This window comes from Lates calcarifer, linkage group LG7_2 (genome assembly GCF_001640805.2).
Source record: "Lates calcarifer isolate ASB-BC8 linkage group LG7_2, TLL_Latcal_v3, whole genome shotgun sequence".
Lineage (NCBI taxonomy): Eukaryota > Metazoa > Chordata > Actinopteri > Centropomidae > Lates > Lates calcarifer.
In genome coordinates, this window is record NC_066854.1 from 23,446 (window position 1) to 51,327 (window position 27,882).

At 41.3% G+C, this 27,882-nt stretch overlaps 1 protein-coding gene across 1 annotated transcript; it reads right to left on the bottom strand.

Moving 5' to 3' along the window:
* Positions 1-6: 6 nt before the first annotated feature.
* LOC108873672 (target of Nesh-SH3-like) lies at positions 7-27,882 on the bottom strand. The gene is given in 25 exon segments (XM_018661975.2): positions 7-2,474; positions 2,967-3,089; positions 3,190-3,348; positions 3,431-3,460; positions 3,567-3,646; positions 4,556-4,661; positions 5,107-5,316; positions 5,411-5,500; positions 5,625-5,691; positions 5,693-5,745; positions 5,892-5,960; positions 7,546-7,632; positions 9,138-9,203; positions 10,257-10,445; positions 10,931-11,008; positions 11,619-11,822; positions 13,338-13,412; positions 13,758-13,838; positions 14,293-14,332; positions 15,525-15,577; positions 15,827-16,008; positions 18,280-18,412; positions 18,489-18,557; positions 22,208-22,387; positions 27,498-27,882. Coding segments are annotated over 25 exon segments (2,631 nt in total). The 5' UTR covers positions 27,589-27,882; the 3' UTR covers positions 7-2,358.

Consider the following 27,882-nt stretch of genomic DNA (forward strand, 5'->3'; position numbering starts at 1 on the left):
AGACAATTTTAAAAAAGGAATCAAAACTTCTTTATTGTTGAAAATCAATATAGAAACAAACTTATGTAGAAAAACATCAACAACACAGCCTCATGTTAACATACATTCTGGTTTCCCTAAAGCACTCTCTTGTTTTAAATGATCCCTGTTTTATAATAATGGGGTCTATGCATGAATACAGTCAGGGCTCCAGCTGAAAGTTAAAGGCACAGTACACTGTTTACGTTCAGGAGACAGCGTCTGATCAGGACGGTGCTACATCCTGAAAAAGAATCAGAAAATGCCCTGCATCATTTGGATGGCGTACCCCGCCTCCATCACCCTCCATATTATGGTGGGTGAGGTGAGGGGTGAGGGCGGGACAGGAAATTAATGGCAGCAACAAGCAAAATTTTTAAAACTATAAAATGCAATTAGCATTTTAGGACATTTCAGTCATGTAGCGGTTTGTAAAATTAGAAAAAAATTACATCAACTGCGAGATGTCTAGTCACAATGTTTCCATGTCTATCTGGCTACTTAGTTCAGCTATTTGTTACGAGTATCTGGTTAGCTAGCCAGATATTTTATGAACGTAAACAAATTTTATGAACGTCTGAGCGAATGAAGCTGGTGTCTAAGCTTAATTATCAAGATAGCCATGGAAACAATTAGCCATAGCTTTACCCTCGCTAACCTAGCTAGCCCAGATTTGGTTTAGACTTCCAAGTAGTTGGGTTATGTGATTAGGTTCCTGCCCTGGAAATTTCAGTCATTTAGAAGTTTGTACAATTCTTTAAGGGAAAATACGAATTCATTGGGAGGCAGGAAACTTTAGTTAGCTAGCCATGTAGCTATCACGCAGCATTGATATAGCTTTGCTAATGTTGCTAGCCTTTCTTTAATCATTTGAAATACCCGCCAAGGCCACAGCTGAAGTCTAGAGGTTCTTTACTCTTCTGAAAAATAAAAAGCAGGTTTGTTGAATCCATGTATTTTATGATTTACTCGCCATTTCGCTGAATGGTATGCTTCCCGCCCTGTTTTAGCATGAGGCAACAAGAAGAAGAAGACATGTTATAGTACACTTAAAAAGGCCATGATGAGGGAAATGCATCTGCAACAATGTATTGAAAAACTACATTCTCTCCATATACATATAAATACATTTCTGTTGTGCAAATTGCAAGTGTAGAAGCCTCACGCCAGCGAGTTTCCCCTGTGTGAGGCTGAAGGCAGTGGAGGCAGCGTTTGATCAACACAGCTGGTGTGTCGACGTCTGACTGATGAGTTTCAGGCCCCAAAAATGTACGATTAGTTTGAAGCACCGAGAAAAAGACCTGCATGATATGTTTTATAGACTACGACCACAGCTGCAATGATTCATCAACTAAATCAAGTCCATTTTTTAGCAAAAAAAGGCCAAATATTTGATGGTTTCAGCTTCTCAAATGTGATTTTGTTTCAGTTTGGGATTGTTGGTTGGACAAAGAAGAGCCATTAGAGAACAGTATCCTCTATTCTCTGACATTGTATAGAAGAAAAGGATAAACTTCATCCAATATATTTGTCCAAATTGGCATTTTTTGTCAGTGGAGCAGGTTGGTAATTAACTGTCAGGGTCTTCTGTAGTCAGTTAATGTACTTAGAGCACATTCATGAGGCAGAAAATAGCAAATATCCAGCAAGTTTATCACACAGTTTCTATATTCTCTACACTGAGCATCCATCTTGCTTCACAGCCCCCAGTAGGAGACAGTTGTTAACGCACAGACTTGTGTGAAAGTGAAGCAGGATGCTGCCTGGTTTCCTTTTTTAAACCTTCTGCCTTTTTAATGCAAATCAACAGGAACGAGCTCAAACTGAAAACAAACACAATGTTCTGTAAATCTACACCAGAGGAACAGCAGAAGCACTGCACACCAGACAATCCTGTGACTTCTCGCCCTCGTGACCAAATGTAATCAAAGACCTTTTGATAAATAACATCTCACAAGTTATGAAAATAGTATTCCAGGGAGCCAGCTTCCCATTATTTTAACACAAAATAAAATATATCTAGCGTGAGTTTGCCTCCCCCCAACGCTGCAGAGAGTGACCAAACTTCCACGTATCTTCCTGCTCTTTTATCACTTCAGCCTTGTTGCTTGATAAATAGTAAAGATGATGCACGTTTGCTATTACATGTTTTTAAAAAATGCTCTCTCATTACAAATTCCCTGACGAGTATGTCCTGTACATGTTTTTACAGCACTGGGTACGGTGGTGGAACATGAAGTGGAGGGAGTTTGGACGTCCCCCTCCTCCTGTTGTCATCGCCATCCCAGCCTGGGCAACCGATCCTCTCTCAGGCTTCTCCGAGGACGACTCTGAGTCCGTTTACCATTTGCCGGGGATGGGCGTTCCACACTCGTACCATGAGACGTAGTTGACGTGGGAGTGACCTCCTATCTGTCCGAAGTGGACGGGCTCCTGACGCACAGCTCTGTAGAAACCTGGACCAGAAACAACAAAACCAGATGTGACAAATGACTTGTGTTGGAGATTAAAGGCTGTACAGTCCAATCTTTAAATACTGTGGTTTACTATTCGACTACTTGTTCCCTGAATGCAGCAGAAACACATCACAGACGACAAACTGGAGCATCAACAGCTGAAATTTAAAGAAACCACTGCTTGTAGCTTAAAAATACACCCATGAAATATCAGAACAACTACTGTGTGGATTGTTATTAAACTGGGTTCAAACATTCATGATTCCCAGAGGATGAATACTGATTACTCTGGTACTTTCCTGACGCTCTGAATCACTGTGATACTGAAGTAGTTCTGTGACCTCTACTCTGGAGGTTTATTTTGAAAGGACATCAGAGATAATGGTATCCTCAGGAAGTCACACTAAATCTAAAAATATATGTGTCATTATCTGACACAGAAGGACTGTGATTTTTGCAAACTAAATGTTTTATATGAAGTCAGGTTCTCACCAGGTCTGTCTGGGAGCTGGTCGGCTCTGAGCTGCCGGCCTGTTCTTCCATCCAGGAACGAATCAACGAACTGACAGTGATCTTCACCAAAGCCGGTCTGATCTCCGATGTTGTAGAATTTACCTGAGCAGGAAAATGGACAAAAACGGATCAGCTGATCAACATCTAACCACAGTCTTGTTACAATCCAATGCTCTGTTGGGAAATCCATCTCACCACTCACCATTGAGCGTGTCGCTCAGGTAGATCTTGTACCTGAGCGAGTTGCACAGCTGGACGCCAACAAACTTGCGGTACCAGGTCCTCTTCACGTACTGTTTACCGTGGCAGTCAGAGTACGAGTCCGTCTTAAAGGGGAACTGAGTCCAGATGGCGTCTTTACCTACAGAGACAGGAGGGTTTCATTGATTAAAATGTACTGCTCAGTACTGATGACCATGATCATGTGAGTGACTAAACCTCACCTGAAACGTTCTCGCTCACTCGAGGATCCGCTAAAAGAAGAAAAGAAAGAAAACACTGTGAAATCCTGAAAGTTGTTTTTAGTCACACTGAAGTGAAACCAGCAGACTGGTGGAGGGGAACTCTGCGTTACTGTACCTGACTCAGTGTTGAAGGAGACCGGCTCACTGGGAGGACCTGCACCCAGCTCGTTCTTTGGCTTCACCTTGAACTCGTAACTAGAAACAAACACAGAGAAAAGGTGAATTCATTGTGTTAAGAACATGGCGCTACAGTTCCACGTTAACATCAGCTAAGTTTGGAGGGAATTCTGCTTCCTGTTCGTCCTGGAGATAAAACTTTGATCTTATTTCCTTCACATTAGTAAAAGTCCCTATACAACAATGTAAAAACCTCAATCACAAATGAAAGCCCTGTATTCAAAACCTTCCTTCAGTCATGTGTGGAGTATTTTTTACAGAGTGGAATTAGTCCACTATGACTCTACTTGTTATTTTGCTGCAGTGGTTTTTAACAGGTGGAATAGTTTCTAACGTCATGTACGGTTTCACCTCAGTGAAGAAAACCACCTCAGCCTGCAGCTATGTGCTGTTGGACGCTGATGTCGGCGCTCAGAGTCGTCCACACGTGCCAGGCTTCATTTCCAACCACCTTCCTTCACACCAAATAGTTTTCCCATCTCCAGGCTCATTAAAACCTCAGTGAGCGTGACGGACAAACTCTGCTTATTTTACTCCCTGAATGTCTGGCCGTGACGCTCGGCTCGACTCTAATTGCTCGACTGCCTTGGCGTGTTTGGACAGCTGAGCGGGAAGCAGCAGACGTTCTGTCAGATCTGAACGCTTCATTTTATAGACCTGCTCTGATGCAATGTTTAAATCCTAAATTTCAAAATAGAGCGAGCACCATGTGGTCATATATAACCTTTTCATGTTCATGTTTTCTCGAGTCATTTTCTTACAAATAAGTCAACAGATCTGAATCTCTGTGGTTTGGTACGGCTCTTCACCAGTTTTAGTCAGGCCTTGGTTTTGACCTTTAAAGACCAGATCCAAAAAACCTGATCTTGGTATCAACTTTGAGTTGACTCAGACGACTTGTTGACTAAAGCCTGTTGTCGAGCGTACCTGCTCTCAGGTTTGAGGTTCTCTACAGCAGTGTGAGTCTGGTTGGTGGTCAGGATGGAAACCTGCTCGCCATCAGGTCCTTTGGCGGTGGAGATTACTTCATACTCTGAGGAGAGGACAACAGAATGACCATGACCAACAGAATCATACTACTCTATAAAACTGGTCAGCTTTGGTCCTGACTCCTTTTGTTGAAGTGAGGTCCAGTCTTTGAGCTGATAACATCCATCTGAAACATTTCAAGAAAGATTTTGGGAAGGACTGCAAGAAAGAAGATTCCCCAAAATGTTTGTTTAAATAGAGGAACATGGTTTTCACTGGGATACAAGATCAATCAAATCTACTACATGTTGTGTATTTTCTGCTTATTTATGGGGATATTTATGAGTAAAAGGTAGGTTGGATGAAATTTTAGCAAGTTATTGCTAGAAATAAAAATTGGAATGAGTAAAGTTTGCAAATCCTCTGAAGGGCCTTTTGGAAATGGAGGCCATAACTAAAAAATGAAGCCGTGAAAAGCTCAAAAATTTTAACATCTTATTTGTTCGTACCGGTGGTGTCATTGTCAGTCTTCTCCCAGTCCAGGATGATGAAGGAGGGGCATCCCTCCACCGTCACCACGGTGAGGTTGGAGGGCGGATTCTTGGGCGGTGCCGTCACATTCGCCTCGCCAGGTTCATCCTCAGGGAAGTAGTTGAGAGAGGAGGTGATGGAGCAAGGCTCGTCTGGCCTCTTGCCTGTTTGGTAGACAACGTGAGGTGCTGCAGGAGGAGGAGGGGGTTGATTAGTCAGTGTCCTTGATCTGTTTGGATCAATTCACTTGTGCAAAGTGCCAAGGAGTCTATTTCTGCTCACCCACGTAACGTTTCTTGCCCATGGCATCAAGGTCAGAGGTCGGCTGAGATTTAAACAGGTCAGAGTCCTCCCAAGTTTCCTGTCGATTTGCTAAAACAGTAAACAAAGAAAGAAGAGGATCTCAGAACGTTCACATGTTCAAACATGAGTCCTGTGTTGGTTAAACATGCACCTGAGGAGAGGAAGATGGAAGAAGAACTGCATATTTCTGTACCAGTTGTTGTTGGTGTGATGGTTGTGGTCTGTTTCCGCTCCTGTTTGGTTGGCTTGGCAGTTGCTTGGTGGGACTTTCAGGATTGGCAACTTGTCCGTCTCCTTAAAGTTGTTCATCTTGTCTGATGGAGAACATAGAGAAAACTTGATCATCATCTGTCTTCAAGTAAAAAATAGCATTGTGATATCTAAACATGCTTTGATTGAAGACATCCACCTGAGGGAACAGATGCTGTTCATCATTTCTTGACTCTTTTTCAGGTCTTACCTGTTTCTCCAGGTTTCCCCACCAAATTTGGTCTCTTGTTGATCGGTATGGACGGGTGAGCAGGGGATCCTGGAACAACATACATCATATATTGATCTGTGAACTTCCTACAACAGCCGAAAGCCAACGATTTGTGGCTCTGTTCAAAAGATGAATACATTTACAAGACGATGCTTTTGAACATTTCAGGGTGTATTTAATGGAAAACAGTGGAACACTCCATTCACCACCATTAATATAAAATGCTTTCATAACTTTTTGAAGTGTTACATTACATGACAGACATGTCTGTGCTGTAATCAAATTCAGACATGTTTCACTTTTCTGTCTAAACAATGCAAACACTGAAGGTTTCACATCAACATTTTCTAGCTAGGTGCTTTCTAATCTCCTGGAAAATCTATTCTTCTCTCCTGAGGTGGAACTCGATACCCATTTCCAAATGCCAAATGAACCTGAAAACATGAACAATCCCGTGTAATTCCACGAAGTTGTAGAGTATGTGTTTTTCAGGCTGAAGTCCAGAACCTGCAGCCAATTACCCCTCCCCACCCCCTTCTTTCATTTAGGGAGAAGCCAAAATTCTTCACAATCAAGGAATTGATCTGGTTCCAAAACTAAATGGAATAAATGCAAAGCCAGGAACATGAAAGATGGTGGAGTCCTGAAACATTTTAGCTCGTAACATGAAACAATACAGACGCATTCCTTTCAATCAGTCACATGTAAATCTGTACGATGGCAGAGGAGACGCCAGGCTGCCTGTTGCACTGTGCTTCAGTGAATATTTACTGTTCTTTGAAATATAGTTTACATGAAATTATTTGGGCTTCAAACAACTCTTCTCCTTTCTTGTGTAAAGCCTCTATTATTCTTGAACATACAATCAGAGCTCTGTCAACACAATATGGAGCTATTAGAGGTACAACATTCAGAAAATGATTCAAAGAAGTGTTTCAAACAAATTCATGGTGGAAACTGCTGTAATTATATTCCATATTCAGCAATGTCTCGTGATTACAGTGCAAGAGTAAACAAAATAAATATTCGTATGCTTTTCTCTTTTCACACAAACAACCCTGAAATAAAAAGCAAACAGCGGTTTCCACATTCTGATGAAAACTGCTCAATGCACGCCATGCTGTCCTGGTTGCGTGAGGGCTTTTCTAAACACGGCATCTCTGCAGCAACATTGTCTGAAGCTCATGGCACTTACAATACTCGCAATCAAGCAAGAAGCAAAGGCTGCAGCACGTGGACCCTGGACAGGAAAATTTAAAATAACACCAAATAGTCCAATCCAGACGGCAGGTTGGTCATAGGCTAATTAGAAACAGTTTCTTTAAGTTTCTGTGGCGACAAAAAGCTCAAAGCTCGGCAAAGTGAAGTTCTTAAAAAGTAAGCTAACGATCACAAGAGCACATACTTTCCGACAAGGGAAAGTATTTTCCACAGGCTCTGCTGAAGCCTTTAGCCAAAGCTTTCAAGCTGACGACTGGTGTTTTCTTTCCTGGTCCTTTTAAAGCTTCATCTCTGGACATCTAACAAGGCCAAACCATGCAGTCTTGGCGCTGTAGAGCAACTGAAGCGCCAGTCAGCACACGGCACGGGCAAGTTCTGGGTGCAGACAGGCGAGATTCATGCCATTACCAACCATAAAACCGCTCTTCAACGGTGGGACCCGAACGACCAAACACATCAGGGAATTCAGACTTCTTGTCTTCCAGCAATGAGTTGTTCACTGCAGCAGGAAAGGCACTGAGATTAAGACTTATTTCTACCTTTGTCTGAACACTGAATCATTGCTGCTTTCAACTCCTCGAGCATTCCACTGTTTTGCATTTTTAACACAAAGGAGTTCCTGTCAAAATGTCCTGGATCAACCTTTTATAGATATTAACATACAGCAGAACAAAGGAAAACCAAAAACCAGCTCATGCCCCATGCACACCATGAAATCATGCACAATGACAAAGATCATCAAGAATCTAGACCCTGTCTCCACCTGGTATTACCATAGGATCTGTATCTGGATCTCTTTCTAAATGCGAAAAAATTGCTGTAAATTGCGATCAGAATGCAACTGGATCATCCAGACTCGAAGGTGGTCTGGACCACTTGATCATAAAGTGGAAAGAATTCAGATAACAAGAACACTTATTAATACCAGGTGGAAAAGTAAAGGCCCTATTTACGTCTTAACACGTGTTAATAATTATACAATTCTGTATAAACATACTCAATTACGTATTACATAACAACACGTAATGTCACTTATTAACCTCCGAACTCTACAAACAGATTGAACCTTTTTTATTTTTAAATATTGTGGAGAACCCAAAGTTTCCAAAGATATTTTTAGGGAAATGTGGGGATGTTGGATATTTGTGAAAAGATTTAAAAACATTTGGGGATAATTTAAAGAGTAAAGAGATTAACAACCATGAAAAATAGTAAAATATGACAAATCTGTTTCCCAGATTTCAGGACTCTTGGTATAAAGTAAAACAAAATACTCAGACAAAACATTTTAACTCAGGTCCACTAGCTTTTTTCAGGGGCTTTTTAACTGCATCTCTTGGTCTTCAGTGGATGGAATTTTCTTACACATGTAATAAATTTATTTAAACTCAATCTCCTGAGAAAGACTGAGGAAAGTTTGAAAGCTAAATGAAACTTGATCTCCTTCACATTTCTGTATATTTGCCAAATCATTTTTACATGTTTATCAGATAAAATTTGTAATAGAAAACTTTCTGTAGCCCAGAGAGCCCCAACAGGTCTCAGAGAAACTGCTTTGGTTTCTGTGAGAACTTTGAGAGAGACTCAAAACCCCCCACCACAACCTCAAACTCAGACGTTTAAAACATCCCCCACCACCACCACAAGAACACACAGTGACATAATCTGCTGCTGTTACTGGACTTATGTAACCAACTCAAATAATCAAGCTCCAACTCCAACATCCACTTGATTATTTGAAGAAGTCGCTGCCAGAAGCTTTGCTGAAGACCTGCAGAAGCTCGACTAGAAACAGCAAACACGTCAGACAAAAAGGCAATAAGGACGGACAGACCAATGGGTGGATGGATGGATGGATGGGTGAATGGACATAAAAGTATTAATAAACAAAATGGATGAAGACAAAAACACCAACATGAGCTGCGGAGGTGAAGATGCTGCGAAAGCGACTGGAGGGTTAATGATGGAACACAAAAAAAAAACGAACAAGGTCTTTTGTTTTACCCAGTCGAGGTCTGTACCATAAGGCTGGTTTAGGTGGGGAAATGCCCCGGTGCGGCTGTCCATTTACTGTTGGGAGAAAGCTGAGTGTTACGAAGGGAAAGAAACTGTCTCTGAAAACCGAATCCAGCAATAGAACAACCATCCAAGTCCTTGGAATAGTAATAACACTGAAGAAATCTGATTTGTTTTTATAAGTCTAAAGTTATTTGTAAAACATCATGAGATGGGATGAGTTAACTTCCTCAGTCAAGCAAGGGATTCAAACTTAAAATGGACTTGTTTGGTTGTTCAACTGCCAGATTCATGTAGCAGCCAACAGTAAAACAAAGTGGGTGTAAGTCAGAAAACAAAAGTCAAAAACAACAGAGTAAAACTGTTAAAGTGTGAAAACAGATGTGACTCTGTGAGGTGAGGAGATGAATTCAACCTGTCAGGATTTCCTTTCCTTTCCTTTGAAATCAAAGGAAAGTCAAATGATGCAGCAAATCAGCTGAGACAAAACCAGAACCCAGTGATTTCAACACCAAATCAAATCAAAACCCCAAAGTCAGCTTCACCTGAGTGTTTATGAAACAGACAATCGTGACAAATTGCAAAACCCAAGCACTGATGAGAAAAATCAAAAGGAGGCCAATCAACCTGAGCCCCTTGAGACCGTAACTTCACATTTTGTGTTGATTAAGATCATTCCCCTATGCTGCACACTGTGAAGCCTGGCCAGTATCATGAGGAAACCTTTTGACAAATCATTCCCTCAAAATACTAATTAAACTTATTTGGATAATTCAGACTCACATCATTCTTAAATTAAAAGTTACATTTCAGATGATTTAACTTCAACACAATATTAAAGGTAACACAAAGTAACAAAGATAAAACCCAACATAAATCCAAACATCCCTCAGGTCAAGATCAGATTTAACCCATATGCAATCTGTGTTTCGTATTATATTTGAATTAACCAAGTATACCCGTTGTAAACTGGTATTTTGAGGGCACAAATTGTCAAAATTTTCCGTCACTTCTAGGCTTTTTTGGAGGGCAGCATAAGTCTCAGGGGGGGCAAACTGAAACAAAAGAGGGTGAGAAGAGTCAAGAAACAGGTACAAGGAGGATTACCCCCGAGTATCCCGGTGGTTGGGGACGAGTTACTGGGTCTAGAAGAAGAGTGGGGCTGTCTGAAGCCATTAGAGTAGGGAAAGAGGGGGTTTCTAGCTGCAGGCCTCATGGATCTGGTGGCTGTGGTATCTGCCGAGTTGTAGGGCTGCAAAGGCAGCGACGGGGTGAGAGTTCTTTTGCTGCCTTGACCTAAAAGACCAAAAACAGTTGCAAGGTCTGTGTTACAATCTGATTTTGTCTTTATCTGAGTTGCCAGTCAAGCGAGCTTGCAGCAGCCCTGAGCGGTGATGTTAGTGATGGAAGTTGTTTCTCTGATGGACAGTGACATCTAAGATATTTCTCAATATGAATTTGATGGGATCATGATGAATCTTTAAGCATTCACAATCTTAGGAAACCACAGTCATTTAAGCTGTTGATGAGTTGAGATGACTCAACCATGACTGTAAGATTGTGTGCTGCATGCAGACACCAAGAGGCCATGTTGGACGAAATATGTGTAAAGCTGCATCTCCTGGAGCGAGCAGCCATTCCTGTGGACAAAACCTCAGCTGCAAGTTCAACTGGAAGCCGACTGGAAGCTCGAGGGAATGAGATGGTTGCAGATTAACAGCAGACAAAGACAGAAAGAGCAAGGCTGCCTTGCAGAAAGCATTTCATGAGGTCATTATTACCCCAGGTGTTACTCTTGGCCCGCTCATTGGCCAGAGCTGTTCTCAGCAGCGATGATCCATCCTGTGATTTGCCGAAAGCTGTGTGGGAGAAAGAAGGTTTAACACCGGAAAGACCCAGACATTTGTTGGTGTAAGAGATGGTCCACAACCTGTCAAATTAAAATGAAAGTTAAGTAAAGCCTGGATGCTTGTCACATTCAGACTAAGCGCTAAAATATTTTAAGGATATTTAACTCTTTGCAGATGACACTGTCATGTTTGTGGAGGTTAAAGTCACAGACACAGATCAAGGGAAGAAAAACATAAAACAACACTTAAACATTTTAGCTGTCTGCAGAATAACAGTTATGTTTGTGGACATCTTTCAAACATCTTTCAACATTATTTCACACTCAGCTGAAAAGTTAAAAAAAGGTCACAAGGTATTGACTTTGATGTTAAAAGGAGGCAATTCTGAAATGTAAACAGCAGCTTGGTCTATAAAGTGTGACTGTTTGTAGACGACACTTTTATTTTCATGGAGGTGATAAAGAGTCTGTTGGAGATACAGATGCTCTCCTCTAAATATCAAGGGTCTTATTAATTTACAGCACAGTAATCCAAAAAGATTTCCATCCAGTTTTCCAAAACGTGGCGATTATTTCACAAAAAGAGAAAATAAAGAGGGAAGTTGGTAAGTGGAAATTACCAGTAGGGTTATGAGGCTTCTCAGGTGTATTAGTGGGCGCCTTAGTAGTCTGCCCCTGAAGCAAGTCACCATAGGAGTTTAATTTAGTAAGGGGGGAGGCTGTGGTGCTGGCAGAAGGGGCTTTGGTTGGCAGGAGTCGGGGGAGGGCAGAAGTAGGAGGATCCACCAGTTGGTCGGAGTCGTTTTTAACAGTGTTTCCTTTGTCTGGAGCAAGAGAGGAGAGAGGTACTGTAATCATGGGAATCTGATCGTCTGATCATTCCTCTTGTCTGCAGATGATTTACAGCAGATGAAATGTATCTTAAAGTAAACAGACATGTATTTTGATTCATCTCATCATCTCCAGCAGTTATGGAGAAATGAAAGTCACCAGATACATGTCTTTGAAAGCTTGGAAGTCTTTTTCATTTTCTTTGGTTTAGGGCTGGGTATTCACCCTAAAAACCAACCAAGTACTGAATGTCAGGTCTGATCTGTAATGTGCTGACTTACTCTCTGACCAGTCCTACTTTCAAACAAGATTCTCTGTTTGGCCAACAAATGTCTGGTTCTGGTCCCATAATCATGTACCTCATAGAAATACAGAAAAGTCCAGAAGACAATGTTCTTGTGAGACAGACAGACAAGGAGGAGTTTGAGGATTTAAGCAGAACGACTTGTGTTGTCTTTCCCTGGTGGGAAAGTCCAACCACGTCTGCGTCTGAACTGGTTACATGCAGTCCTGTCATGCAGACTGATCGAACATGGCAGTGAGGACTGAAGACAGGAACAGGTGGACAGACAGATAGAGAGATGGAGGAATGAATGGATGGAAAGATGGATGAGGGGTCATTGAGTAATAGTGGTTCTTATGTGAGTTCATCACATAAGTGAGTTGAATCACTGTAAAATAAGATGAGAGAGGTTTGGATTCATTAACTTCAAATGTCCTTTGACCTCAACCATTTTTTTCACATCAACAAATGGAGCTAAAATATCCATCCTACCAAGTTATTTAGTCCATTATTAAGTTCTAAAACATTCTGTTTACCTTTTAACTCTGCTGGATCATTGGCTCATGTTGTTTGACGAATGTTGTTCAAATCCAATGAAACTTGTAGCTAAACCTAACGTAACAAAAGTTTCCAAAGATCCCTCTGGAGATTTGGTGAAATATGTGTAAAACATGACATTTTTTACAGAATCAAGAGTAAATACTGAATATTGAACATGGAACTCGAGTTTGTCACTGATTTACTGATAAATTGGTTAGAAATATATTTTAGATCAGTAGGCTCTGAGAGGAGAAAAATACTGAATTTTGAGGTAAGAAAGAAAAGATGGAGGTGATGCGTAAACCAACAGATTATTTTAGAGTGAAAGAAGAAAAGCAGAAGAAGAAAACTGGCGGCCGACGAACTCTTCGGATGCACAGATGAAGCATCGTGGCTAAGACATGACCTTTAGCAGCGTGGTTTATAATAGTATAATAGCCACGGCCGCTGTCTGCGTGGGGCAAAGTGAACTTACTCGTATCACCTGACGTCACCTTCGAGACTTGTGTGGACTTTCTAACTAGGCTCAAAGCATGCTAGCATGCAGCCAATCACAACAGCTGCATGTCCCAGACCCCGCCCCCTCCCCTCCCAGGTGCATCACTGGGCTCAGCCGAAGCAGGTAAAGACTGGCTGCGGATAAAGCTGGATGATTAGACAAATAAAGGAGCGTCTTTTTTGTTACCGAGTGACACATGAGGCCATTTAGGCTCAGCAGAGCCGGGGAGAGGTAAAGTTTCCTGCTGGCTCTCAGGTGGCGCTGTGGGAAATAATATGTTTGGTTTTATATGAGGGGAAAGAAAATAAACATCAAAGTAAAACAGGTGAAAGTGCAGCGGTCAGGTTCGACTGATGTGGACTTTGAGGCTGATTTTAAAACAGAGCCTGTTTCCAGCATGAAACTGGACAATGATGCTGGTTTTTCTGCAGGTTTTTTGCAATTATTGTGACAAAAATGTATTTTTCCGATCAGTCGAACCCAACAGAAGCTGCTGAGTTCCTGTATATGAAAGTGAAAATGTCTCTGCAGCCCTGAGTGGAAAAATAAAAGTCTGAATGTGTTTGTGTGCATGGAGGAAACAACAGAAGAAGAGGAGATAATCACCAAAAGAAGTGCGTGGAGCTCCGGAGAAACCTGGGTTTTTGAGTGGAGGAGAAAGTCGTGGCTGCGTCCGGTTGTGCAGAGCTGCGAACAGGTCGAGAGATCACAGGAAATAAAACCACTGACAGTTTAACCTTTGTTAGTCTGAGCAGTCAACGACTCTGACTCGTCTTGGTCTCTGTTATTTTGATTCAGACTTGTCTCTGTCTCTTATTTTGTCCTGAACATTTCTTGTTTCAGACATTACACATAGCCCACATTTCACCTCAGATCTGTATTTCTGTCCTGAACCTGAGCTCTGTGACATTTCTGCAGCTTCTCCTGCAGACTGAGTTTGGAACCAGCCTGAACATGCAGTGACTGTCAGAGCCTTTATTCTCTGTCTTTATTATCATGGAAACAGATGGAGGTGGATTGCAGTGAACTCACTGAACAGATTCCTTGAGTAATGTCAGGTGGAAATAACGACTAAGCAGCAACAAACGCTGCCTCAACAAGTCAGATTTTACTGTTTGTTAATTCTATTTTTAAATCTTACCAGGACGAGGAGGGAACAGAGTGTGAGGTCCATGAGGTTTCTGGAAAACAAAAAAACACTGACTTCAGGCTCAGGATTAATTTATTATAAAATTAATCTCTTCAGTTTGAATTACTAGGTAAGAAACATCCAATCGGAGAGCTTCAAATTCTGCTGAAAGCCAGCGAGATAAACCTTTATTATTCTGTTAAATCTGGATTTGTGTGATGTTCAGGTTTGTGAGCAGCAGTGAGTAATGGATGCTGGGTTTTTCCCCCCGGATTTTGTCTGTCATGTCAAAAGAAACTTCTGACAGGTGAGGTTTATCTCAGATTTCAGACACACCTTCAAAATAAAAGTCCAAATTGGACTTCTGTATTTGAATCTGTTGTTTTTTCCCCTTTAAATCAATGTTTTCCTTCATTAATCATCATTATTACTATCATTATTAGTATTATTCTTATTTGTTGTTGTTATACAATAAAAAGTAAAATAAAAATATATACATTTACTTTAGTTGAAAATGTAAATTTGACTTTAATTTACTCTTTTTGATTTTAAACAGATGTAAATAAACTTTAATTCGTTATAAATCATGTGCACAGGAATACAAAATGAAAAATAATTTAATAAGATCTCAGCTAAGACTAACACAACCTTGACCTTTAACCTTTAAAGAACACACACGTGAACCTGTGTGTCTGCTGGGAGCTGTACGTCATACTACATACATGTGCTGAGGACATGTTAACAGGCAGAGGAGCCCACAGGAAGTGAGACATGACAGAAATGTGTGTGTGAGGTCCTAAAGGCTTTTATCTTCCTCTCACATAAATCTGAGCTGAAATCTGCTCTGACCTTTAAACAGAGTTTAAATCAGGAATACATTTGACTTTTGGTGGACGACTGGTGTCACATTAGGCCTGTTGTTGATTAAATGGAGACTATGGTCAGTGAAATATGTACAGCATGAAACATAAAACTAAAAAGCATGTTCATCTTTATTTACGTTTATTTACTTTACTTATTTACTAAATTAATGTTGAATTTTGTGATTGTACGATAAATATTTCATTATCCCTTCATGATATCAGAGTAAGACTAAAACAGTGGGTAAAGTTAATACATCGATTTTTCGAGTAATTCTGGTTCATTTTGTTGGTTTTTAATTCAATTAACAGTCCAACTATTTGGTTAAAGGTTACTGAAGCTTGAATAAAGAGATTAAAGATCATTCAGAGGTGGTTACGTACCAATGGCTTGGCGAGAGGATTGCGAATCTTGTACGGCTTCTGTGCATTTTTATCTGTGAAATACAGAGAAGGTGTTTGAGAATCAGTTGAGGGAAAAAGCAGTGAGGACAGTTTGTTCTTTATATGACTTCTTTTATGTTTAAAACTAAAACGATTTCCGTCCAGGTGAGTTTTAGCTCCATAAACAGGAAGTAGATCATCTACTCTGCAGTTGGTTGTTTAGTTGTAGAAAACACTACGAAGCTGTTGGCAAACACCAAGTTCAACAACGCCTCTAATTCTGGTAAAAATCAATTCCTTACTGCCCATGTTGGTGTTGTGGATGACCGGTTTGCTCCACATGCCGCTACGGTCGTCCTTGTTCGATCGGACGCCGAACTCGTAGGGCGTGTTGGGTTTCAGGTTGTCGATGACCGTGTCGCTGGTCGGGCAGGTCTGGTAATTCCACTTCCTGTTCCTCTCCCTGTAGCGGATGGTGTAAAACCTGCAGACAGAGGACAGAGGTTGGAGGTGGAAACAGACGAGTTGAACAACATGTACTTCCCAGGTTCTCTTAAGCAAAACTATCAAGCTAATTCTCACATTTAAAAAAGTCAAAGTTACAACCAGGAACAGCTTTAGCTCTGTAGGTATTTGGTCGTAAACCAAAGTACGAATTTACATTGCTGACCTGACGAACATCAAAGGCGACTTAGCGCGATTCATTGACTTTGCCCACGACTGGAGTTTAGCGCCTTGCTAATGCTCATTCCCGAGGCTTAAAAGACCCCGAAGCACGAGTTATGAGTGACATGAACAATCGGAGGCCAAGTCTTGAGCCCATGTGGTTTCTCTGACCTCAGCGTGGAAACAGCTTCTCCCATTAGGTGTTGTTAATTCTGGCGAGCAGCTCGGCCGATCTCCACTTTCACCCCCTCGTGTTGTGTTTTTCAGCCAAACACTCGACAGATGGAGCCGACATTAGCTTTTAATAAGACGCCCAGAGTGGCAGAGGACGCCTAGGTCAGGCTTTCCAATGACTCCTCCAACTCATTTGACAGGGAAGGAAAAAATATGTACAACTGGAGGCGGGAGAGAGCGAGAGGCGATGGAAAAAAGCGTTGCAGTCGGTGTAATATCACTCAACACGCTTGGACGATTCAAACACAACAGCAGCAGAGTTTTCAGGGTTTCAAGTCAAACCATTCATCTTCTTGATTGGTTGAAGGTTTGGCCGCTCAGCGCAGAGAAAAGGCCTGAAGGCCCTTAAACACACATGAAAGGAGGTAAAATCTTTCATGTTCAGAAAACCTAAGACGTCCTGTCGTGTCAGAGATGAAAGAGTCTGAACAGTTTTATGATGAATCTGTAACATATGTGAGGGTCCTGACCATAAAGGTGATCCTGATCGGTTGACAATCAGTCGTTTGTATTTTATATTTTACCACATAGCAGTTTAAACTGTTTCCGTCACTGACAGGTTGGTTTCCTGAGCTTTACTGGATATTTTCATCCCCCTAGAACAACATCTGAAGACCTCAGTCTGCTTCAAATGAACGGGGTCGTTCAAAACTAGAGTGTAAAGGAAATGGATGAATCGTATGAATAGGAAAATGAAATTTGTCTAAAATGTTGATAAGGGAGAAACAGTTTTGTAAAAAAAAGAAAAAAGACGGGAAGGTGTTAATGTTTGGTCACAGCAGTGTTAAAACCAAAACATCTTTATTAAATTCAATAATATAAACTCCTAAAAACAAAATGTCTCTGGGTTATTTAAAGTTAGAAAAACGCTGAGATCCAGAAAGATGAACCCATCCAAAAAATGAATATAAAATCCCTCTGACTTAAACTAACTTAAAATATTCCGCCTGTAATCAGCTCCATTTGTTTTAAATGTCAGGTTTTTGTTTCATTTCAGCCTGGATTTAACTTATCAGTTCCATTACATGATAAACAGTCTGTTCTCTACAGGAGATAAATATCAGTCATGTTTCTCTCTGTCTGGAACAGCTCTTATTTTGAAAGTAACTCTTTCAATTCTGCAGACAGGAAGCTGCCAGAGAGGAAAACATCTGGTTTCCTGTGGGGTTAAAGGTCGGAGCCTGTTTTTGTTTTGTTTTTTTAGATCACAATTACAAAATTACAAGTCATTTTCTTGTCATCATCATATATAGATCATCTAATTATCAGATGTTTTATTTGTAACTATCACATGCGGATCACGTAATTACATAATTAAAATATTTTCTTGGTACAGACGACATAATTACAGCTTTTTTTCTCATAACTTTGTTTTATGACATGAAAATTACGTTATTCTTAAAATTGCGACACAAATCATATCATTACGACTTTTTGTCTTGTGAGTGTGATGTACAAATCTGTCGACTGCAGTTTCTTTTCTCTCATTTTCTCTTAATTATCATGTATCGTCATTTTTAAATATTACAAGATTAGTTTTTGTAACAATGACACACACATTCTCATGACTACAAAATATTTTCTCGTAATTACGACAAATCAATCAAATAATGATGAAATGTAAAAACTGTATTGTCACGTACTAATGCGATCATCTCTTGTAAAGATGACATTTGGATTATGTAATTCAGATTTCTCTCAATCACGATGTAGGACTACAAGATATTTTAGATTTGTGGATAACAGGATGAGTTCTTTTCTCATTAGCATGACATACAGTACACGTAACTTCTTTCATTACGACTAACACATCATTTAATTACAAAATCTTTTCACCCGCCTCCCCGGCTCTCACCCGTCCTCCAGACACTCGTTCATGATGTTCCCTTCGTAGGGCGTCTTAAGGTAGTTCCCCCAGGACAGCAGCACCGCTGTCGGGCTGACGGAGCCGATCACCAGGTGGAGTGGCTTCTCCAGGTTCACCTTACCTGTGCACACAGGTGAGGACAGAGTGAGACCTCCTGTCGGGTTTAGTTCAACCCTAACAGGAAGTGGTTGACGTACCTGTGCAGTGTTTCTTCACGTCGTTGACCGGGATTGGCTGCACAGCCACCAGGTACTTTGGCTCTGCGTCTGAAACAAGACATGGATCCAGGTTTAGATCAGATTAGGTTTGTTTTCCTGACACAGAAACAAACAAACAGTCTCTTTGTTTGTTGATAGAAATGAAATGTCTCTACAGTAAACTGTGGTTTTCCTCTCAGGTCTCTCTGCTCTGCTCCTGATTTTATTCTCTAAATATTTGACTGTTTACATTTGTTTTTCTGTGAGGTACTGACATATCCATGAATCAGCGCCATAGTCAAGACCAGAATCAAGACCAGAATCAAGACCAAGGACGTTGAAAACCACCTCGAGTCCAGGTTCTTCCTCCACCCTGAACATCCCCTGTGGGAGCTCAGAGCAGCACAAACATGTGAGGAATGTTCGACTGTGTTTTGGAAACGTGATGAAGATGGTGATGTCATGGCGGGTATTGTTGGCCCGTTAACCCCCTCAACCCCCCCACCTCCTTAAAGGGTAGACGGACAGAAAACAGACGCACACGTGTGAGCGATTACAGACAGAGGACGACTTCTGCTGAAACACAAGGACGACAGTTTAAACATCCACATGTGAAAACACTCACAGCTTCTTTCATAATAATCTGATTTTCATCCAGAGCTCGGCCCCTTTTCTCCTTTTCTTCCCTCTGTTTCAGCTTCTTTTCATTCCTTTTTCTTTGCTTTACTTTCAGTCTTTATCACTTTAAACTGCACAAACACAGCTGTAGGTCTGACACACTGTATTTGCTCTTTTCATGATAATTATTACTTTAAAATTCAAAGGTTTTTGCTTCCTCTGGTTGTTAGTGATCTGTGCACCAAACAAATACTGACGTTTTTAATGTTCTTGCTGTCATCAGCAGAGAAATAAAGCTCTCACAGAGGATTAGACTGAAAAAAAAACATTGAAAAGAAACATTATCATAAATGAACCTGTAAATGTTTGTGTTGTTGTTGTTGATCTGACCACCAAACTCCAGCCAGGTTTGAAGCAGTTTATCTTGCTAACATGTTTTATTATAATGACCATTAAATTCTGGTTTTTCCTGCTCTGTTGTCTTTGTAAAACCTTTGTTTACTTGATATTTCTGCAGTTTTTCAGGCGGACAGTGAAGTTTTGTTGGAAATTATTCACATGTGAACTGTCAACTTCTAGGTTTCCTGTGAACTTCCACTCAGGTCGAGGCAGATTCATTCCATTTTGTGGCAGAACGACCTTTAACTAACACTTCTGTGAATGTTTACAGTCAATACAGGCCCCTCTCTTGTTTATCAACCCTCTGTGGATACCTCTCTACCTGCTGCTGATGATGAATGACACTGTCTTCTTTAACAGATCTCTCCCCCGCACCAGACTTCCTTCAGACTAAACTCTGGACTAAGTTAGATTTATTTCCTGCAGTGAGATGGAGCTTTGTCCCTAAAACAAACTCAGCCGAGGAGGTTTCATTCAGTTTCTTTACACACTCCTGACCTCATCTATCCTGTCAGCTGAGCTAATCGCCATTCACTGTTTCTTTTTTTGTCTTGGGGGAAAATTTATTGGCTGCGTTTGTCACGGAGGTTGGAGTTCAACCCGGCCGAGTGTTTGTCATGAGGAAGGTGCAGAGAAAGTTTCACTGCAGCAACGTTTGTGGCTGAAACAAACCAAAGCCCAGAAACCACCGGCAGCGTCGGATTTACAGAGTCAACACTGTGGTCGTCCTCCTCCTCCCTCGGCTGCTGACGGATTGTCCTCGACTGAAGCTTTTAACCAGGAAGGTAAACACCACACGAAGTGTTTAAGAGCAGCTCTGACACCGCAGCCCCGCCCACTGCTCTTTGATTGACAGTTGCCCTCGAGGCAGAAACAGCAGCGACGAAAATGGAAACAGCGATTAAATTAAAAGTCTCCCAGTGGAGCTGGAACTTCCTCCTGAAACTAACTGTTTATATCTGTTTGTCATTTATCTTCTGGGTTTAATTTAACCTCAGAGTGGAAAGTAAACGCAACATGGACGACTGGGATGTCTGATATTCCCAGCAGCGCTTGAACACAGCACCTCACATGCTGCCAAAAAAGGAAGCTGATGGAAAAACCATATTTGAATTATTAAAATAAAAGATTTACTACACATGTGGGTTGTTGGAGATCTGTGCACCAAACCTCAGCCAAAATTCTGACGTTTTTAAACATACTAAACAGGTAATGTTCTTCCGCCATCATCAGGAAAGAAATGAAGCTCTCACAGTCGATAAGACTTAAACAAAGAAATATGTTTGGATTGTTGTTGCTGATCCATCCACCAAACTTCAGCCAAATTTTAAGACATTTTGACTCAGGATCTGGGGTAGAGTCTCTTCAGCTTCTTTGGGAAGAATACAAAAGTCCACTGCCAAACTCCAGCCAAAAGTTTGACAATTTTATAAAGGTCATAAAGCTCTCACTGACTTGAAGACTTGGTGACCTGTCCACCAAACTCCAGCCAAATTTAGAGGTGTTTATCTTGCTAACACTCGCACAAAGTATTCAAGAGACGTCCACCAAACTCCAGCCACGTCTTGATGTTTTTTATCACAGCATAAGTCATGATCGCTTGAGTAAGAAGTGAGCTGTGCACCAAACTCCAGCCAATTTTGGAGGCGTTTTAACTCAGCATCTTGCCAACACACAGAGAGAAACTGAGACCAAGTATCCAAAAGACTACCACCAAACGTCAGCCAAATTCAGAGACATTTTTAAACACAGTGCAGAGCTTATGTGGTGGTGATCTGTCAACCAAACTTCAGCCAAATTTAGAGGCATTTTGACCGCACAGTTTGCAGACATATGGAGAAACCTGGGCCCTTATTAGGAAAGGAAAAATAAGACTTCTCACGTTTTACAGATTCAAGAGAAGTCTCCAAGTATCCACCACCAAACTCCAGCTGAAATGTAACACTTTTAAACACAAAGTTAATGTCTCTGCATCAGTGTTATTAAAGTTATCAGGCTTTCACAAACACTGAGGTCAAACTGTGAGAACATGCTGCAGTGATTTACCCAAAAATCTGCGAGAGCACAAACAGAACCGGTCTCTGGAGGACCTGGTGCTGAAGGACGACTTTCAGCAGGTTTTCTGTTAACCCTCTCGCTTCGGCTGATGATACGCTCCCTTCAACACATCACGCCATCATAACTTTTAGTGTTTTCTTGTCACGATGGGATAGAAATTCTTGGCTGAGCTTCAGAACAAGGATCAGAACCACCTGCTGCTGCAGAGTCCTTCTCAAAGCTTCTCACGTTCTGGTTTTCCCCAAAAGTATTTCTGCAGAAATTCAGCTTCCCACGGGTACCAGGGTTTAGACATGGGGGTGGGAGGGTTGTTGGTCACACACAGAAACAAAAACATTCAGTCCCACAAGAAAATTCTAGACTTTAAAAATAAAACTCTTAGTGTTTACTAATCAGTCTAAAAAAGATTTGTGTATATTACAGTGTTATATATATATATATATATATATATATATATATATATATATATAGTAACACAGACACACTAACAGATGGAGGCAGTGGTATTCCAGCAGCTCCCAGTAAAATCCCTGTTTTCGTCAATGGAGTCTGGTACTGATATACAGTGATGTTTCTGGTCTCTCTCTATAGAAATCCTTTGAGATAAAACCCTTCGGCTTCCGTAGTCGCCCCTCCAATCTTACCCATCTCGGTCTCGTAGGGTTGTCCGTTCTCAGGCAGCTGGATGAACTGTTTGGAGAACATGCTGCTGCCGTATCCCAGGATGTAACCCTCCAACTTCACGTCAGGACTCGGACGCACAAACTTCATCACAATGGTGTCGCCGGTGGCGTTGATCCGAACCTTCATGTTCTGACGGCGAACTGAGGAGAAGAAGAAGAAGACAGTAAGGACAGTTAGAAACTATTTTAAAGAACCAACTCATTCAGTTGTTGTTGTTGCCATAGTGCCATTGAGCAGCAGCAGATTTAAACCTGTGCTGTTGTTTGATGTGAGTCAGTGGATCCTCGACATGTTGTAACGTTTCTCTTCCTGTTCAGAGGTTTGGCAGCTTCACTCGTTTGTTTTGGCTCCGAGGAGATTTAAAGACTGAGCTGAGGTCAGATTCAAACACTGGGAGTACTCTGCTAAAAATACTACTACTACTACTACTACTACTAGTGTTGCTGCTACTGCTACTACTGCTATAAATACTAAAACACTGGGAGTAGTGCTGCTAGAAATACCTCCACTACTACTACAGAGGCTCAGAGATGCCAAGATATTACAGATCTATAGGAAACACCTCAAACATAAAGCACATCAAACTCTGATCCCGTCTTTACTGTACTCTACTGCAATTATTTACTTTACTGTGTTTCTTTACTGTACTTTACTGGTTTTCTACGTGAAACAAACTATCGTGTTTGTTTGACGTTTGTCTTGTTTGATCATCCAAACGTCTGTTTTCACCCTCTATGTGAAAACATTAATATTCTGTGTACAGCGACGATCCTCAGGACGACGATCGGGACCTTTATCATGTTTCCTCTCAGTCTGAAGCTTCAGTCTGTTCTGTACGAGGAATCACTGATTTCATTTCATGCTCTCTCATTTCTGAGATGGATATCTCATCTACAAACTGACCTCCCTGAGTTTTTATGACTCCCCCTCTGGTTGAACAGTTAATGAACATGTTTGGCGTTGGGCAGCAGATCGACCTGACCTCTGCTCCTCCAGGGTTCAAACCAAACGTCACGGTCGACTTTTAAAACTTTAACAAGTACAGAATGTTTCAGTCCCACTGGGTTTCCTCAGGAACTATAAACTCTTTTATTTTTCCAGGACTCAGAAGCTCTGACGGACTGAGACAGAGGAGGACTCAGCTTTCAGACACTGTCAATACCTCAAACATCCACTGTGGATCATTTCTATAAACCCATTTCAAAACCAGAAAAAATGCTCCTTATATCTGCAGAACTAACTGGTTTTCCTTTGTGAAGAAATTTCACCTGAAAAATCTGAACAATACTTGAACCAAATTCCACAAAGTTATACGCTGACAAAACAACATCCATTTAGTAGCTGTTCCAGTGCTTTCAATCACATTCACTTCTTTAGCAGATAAACCTGTAAATTCAGGACGATCCTGGATATTCTGAAGGTATCTGCTCAGGTTTTACAGTATGAAGTAATGGGACAGTTTAGGGGATAAACTCAGTGTGAGGATCATTTCTCCTGCTGAACTGTGTTTTTGTAGCTGATTAACTCTCTGCGTCGCCTTGGGCTGCCGCACAGCCAAACAATCAGGTCTAATTAGGCATTAAAACCTCCTGCTCGGATCTGAACGAGTCAACAGAGCCGCGAGGAACAGCCTGTGCCTCCATCATTAGCCCGGTGTTGGTTTTCCTCGAGGGGGGCGGGTGGGGGCTGGATTTTCCAAGAGGCACATTGTGTTCGATGTTGAGAACATCGGCCTTGTTCCAGGGTGTTTTGTTCAGGGGGTGTTTGTTCCTGCAGATCAGTGTGGGAAAAGCCTGCAGAGAGGTCGACACGCCGGACATGTGGAGTCATGCAGCTCGTTCTTGGCAGCGTCGCTCGGCCTGTCCAAGTCTTTCCAACAGCAGCTGATTGAGTGGAGGGGATAAACCTCTACATGAAAGACATCACCCCCCCCCTCTGAAAAACCCTGTGTTTAACATAGAGGAAAGTCCTCCCTCCTAACAGCCTGGATAACGTCTCACTCTGCTGTTACAGGCCGACAGCTGCAGAAGTTCAGGAGTCGTTTTATTCACTCGCTGGCACAGAAACTCTGTGTCAAAACAGGCTAATATGAACCTAATGACGCTCATTTGTCTTCAAAACGCTGCTTTAACAACGACTACAGCTCAGATATTTCACCTCCAACACAAGCACTGCCACAGTAAAGTACAGTAAAGTAAAATAGAAGCTAAGCTGTTGCAAATAAGTCAAGAGGAAGGAAAAACATGAAGCAGAAGAGGAAATAAAGTCCAAAACAAATAACTCTGAATGTACTGAGAAGACGTACGACAAACTGCTCCACAAAGAATCTGAAGTACCACAAACTGTCCTGTGTACTGCAACTGTGTACAACAAAGTACCAGCAGTAACCACAGAGAAGAAACACAACCAAGGTAAAACAAAGTACTGTAAACAACAAGACCAACCAACAACCACAGGAAGTAACTGAGTGACATGAGTACTACAGAACTGCTATGACAGTTTAAAGACACACAAGTACTGCAGTATCATGAGTAAAACAGGAAAAGTAGAGGGCACAGTAAAGTACTAGAGAGATGAAAAGTACCACAATGTAGTAAAAACCACTGTAAAGTGTACAATATGACCGAGTAAGTACCACAAAGATTACCACAGATACCACAAAAAGTACCACACCCCCCCACAATACCACAAAGAATCAAAAGTAACTTAAAGTACTCAGGAGTACAAGAAGAACCAAAGTACATAACAATGTACCACACACATAAGTACTCCAGTACAGGGTGTGAAGAAGTAAGAGTACCACAAAGTACTGCAAAGTGAGGTAAACACTCACACTCGGATTGTTTGTCTGCAGCTTTATATTGATTATTTATTGTTTTCACAGGCTCATTGATCGTTAAAGATAACTCGATAATGTTTTGCAGTCGTGGTGTTAATGAGAGGAATCACCTGAAGTCTTTCTGTGGCTGTGAACAGTAAAAAACTCTGGGATGGAAAATAAACTCTCTGATACAAACTCTCTCATCTAATGAGCTGCTGCTGGTTTTACTGGGTTAACTGGGTTCACACGACGAGAGGGAAAACCAAACTGCCGACTATCACAAACCTCTGAAATACTTTATTACCACCAAACTCTGTAGAAATCAGAATAAGGTGGTGCTGTAGCGCCTCCTACAGATCAACTCAAACACATCTTAGTTTGACTCTAAACGGCTGCACCATCGTGTCAAAACAGGCGAAAAACTAAAACAATCGACGACTCTGAGCATCAGCTAATTAACAAATGTCAAGAGGTGATTTAGCGCCCCCTACAGATCAACTCAAAAACATTTTAGTTTGACTTTTAAAGGCTGCCCAGTTTCAGGGAAAGGAAATAGAACAATTCTGGACGTTTTACTGGGGAAATGAAACAAAACAAACGACTCTCAATGTCATGATGTCAATAAAAGTGATGGGGCAGTTTGGCGCCCCCTACAGATCAACACAAATGTTTTATTTATACCAGTGTGTGAGAGGAAACGAGTGCAGAAAAATTAAAATTAAACATAAGTTAGCTAATTTTTGCTAACCACTGCACTTTGAGCACTGATTTAATACGTTTTTATCCAGTGATTATTTCATATTTTTATGTTGCACTGAAAGGTGTTTTTTTACTGTGAAATGTTATTTTGTTTTTATGTTCCTACAAAAACAAATGAAGGAATCTGAATCTGAATGATGTATTATTATAATTATTACTACAAAAGCATGAAGATTTGTTAGATTACTCAGTATTTCTACAATGTGGTATTGCTAATATTACATATTAAGTAAACAGTAAACAACTTCTTTTTTTTTCTTTAACAGATTTGACCTGAGGCTGAAGTGACATGTGTTTTAGATCCTGTCCTCTCAGTAAACTGGAGCTCCATCAACTTCTTTATTTTTTATTTAACATCTTAAAGTGTGAAAAAGTAATGAGTCCCACAGTTGGATACGGGCGTGTTGTCCTCACACATTCTTCAAAACAACTAAAAAAAAACAATCAAAACAAAACAGATGCAGGAAACAAAAACCTCACACAAAAAGAAAAAAACACCAAATCAGGATTTTATATGAAACTTGTTCTGCACTTTCAGATCTGTCCCTCAGTGCTCTTTATTCTTTTACAACATTCATTACTTTTTTTTGCTCACTCAGTAGTTTTGTCGCTAATAAACTTCCATATAAAGAAACACATGAAAATTTTGCAGAAAGAGAAGCTCGCTCTCTCTCTCTCTCTCTCGGTCTTGGCTGTCTCTCGCTCGTTGACGTAACCCTCTCCTCTCCGTCACATCAGACCACTGTGTCGCTCTGATACTCGTCCCCTCTGTTGAAGGGGTTTTATCATCTTACATAACTTTAAATTCTCAATGAGGCGGAACAATCACAGGTTATATCATGAATTAGCCCCGCCCACCTCAGGGCGAGCTGCACACCTGCCTGCACCACCTGACTGATGCAGAACATCAGAGCAAAAACCAAATCCACCTCAACATGCATCAGCAGAGTTCAACAGAAGAGCTCAAAGTTTTAAAAAGTGCCAGATGCTGACTCAGCAAAAACCTGCACAAGAAGAGAAAAGGGTCGACGTCAGAATCGAACACCGGCACAGTTCAGTACGAGCCTGTACGGGAGATCAAACACGCCGGAAACTAATCTTTATCAGTCGTCTCCGTATCTGAAGATATGATCAGAATCTAAACTTTATTTATACTGAGATTTAAACACAAGCTGCAGACATGACTCCCTCATCTTGCAAAGCTCATTTCCTGCTGAGCTGCAGGAAAAGTTTGATCTTTGAAACATTTTCAGCTGAAATTCTTCAGTTTTCTGTTTATTTTACTGGAAGTTAATCAATATGCTCGCAGATTTTTTGCACCTTGCTTATTTCTGCATCACATTACACAGTTTGTTTTTTATCCAGTTTTACTCGTTTATTAATTTAATAGTTACCAGTTTATTTGTGCATTTTATTTCCCTCGTTTTGATAGAAATACAAACTGTTTATTCCTGCCTTGTTTCTTCTCCTTGCAGCTCATTCATGTCACATTTTCTTCTCTTTATTTTCCCATCTACCTCCATCTTCTGCACCTCATCTCTCCTGCACTGCTTTTCTATTCATTCAGCTTCTATTTAAAGTTTATTTCTCCCAGTTTACAGTTAATTTTCATCCTGTTAAACTTAGATTTAAACCTCCTGTCTTTAAAAGTTAATGCTCGGTGCACTTGCCTCTGATCCTCTGTGCAGGGATGCCGTTGAGGAGAATCGTCCCTCCGAGCAGCAGGAGGAGGACCCGGAGGAGGAGAGCGATGCCCGCCATGACCTCTCAGAGCTTCAGCTTCCAGGAGACGAGGATGAGGAGGATGAGGAGGATGAGGAGCGACCAGGAGCTGGACAACTTCACTAAGCGTCGGTCGGTCGGTCTTAGGACTTGTTCAGCTGTCGGACGTCCTCGGTGTGGAGAGGTGGACCACCAAAACACCACCATCTATATCCTCGGTAGGTGGGCGGGGCCTGGATTACATCACCACCACCACCTCCCCCACCGCGCCCAACCAAACCCTGCAGTGTCCTCACGTACTGTACCCTCCCCCCTCCCTCTGCAGCTCTCTCT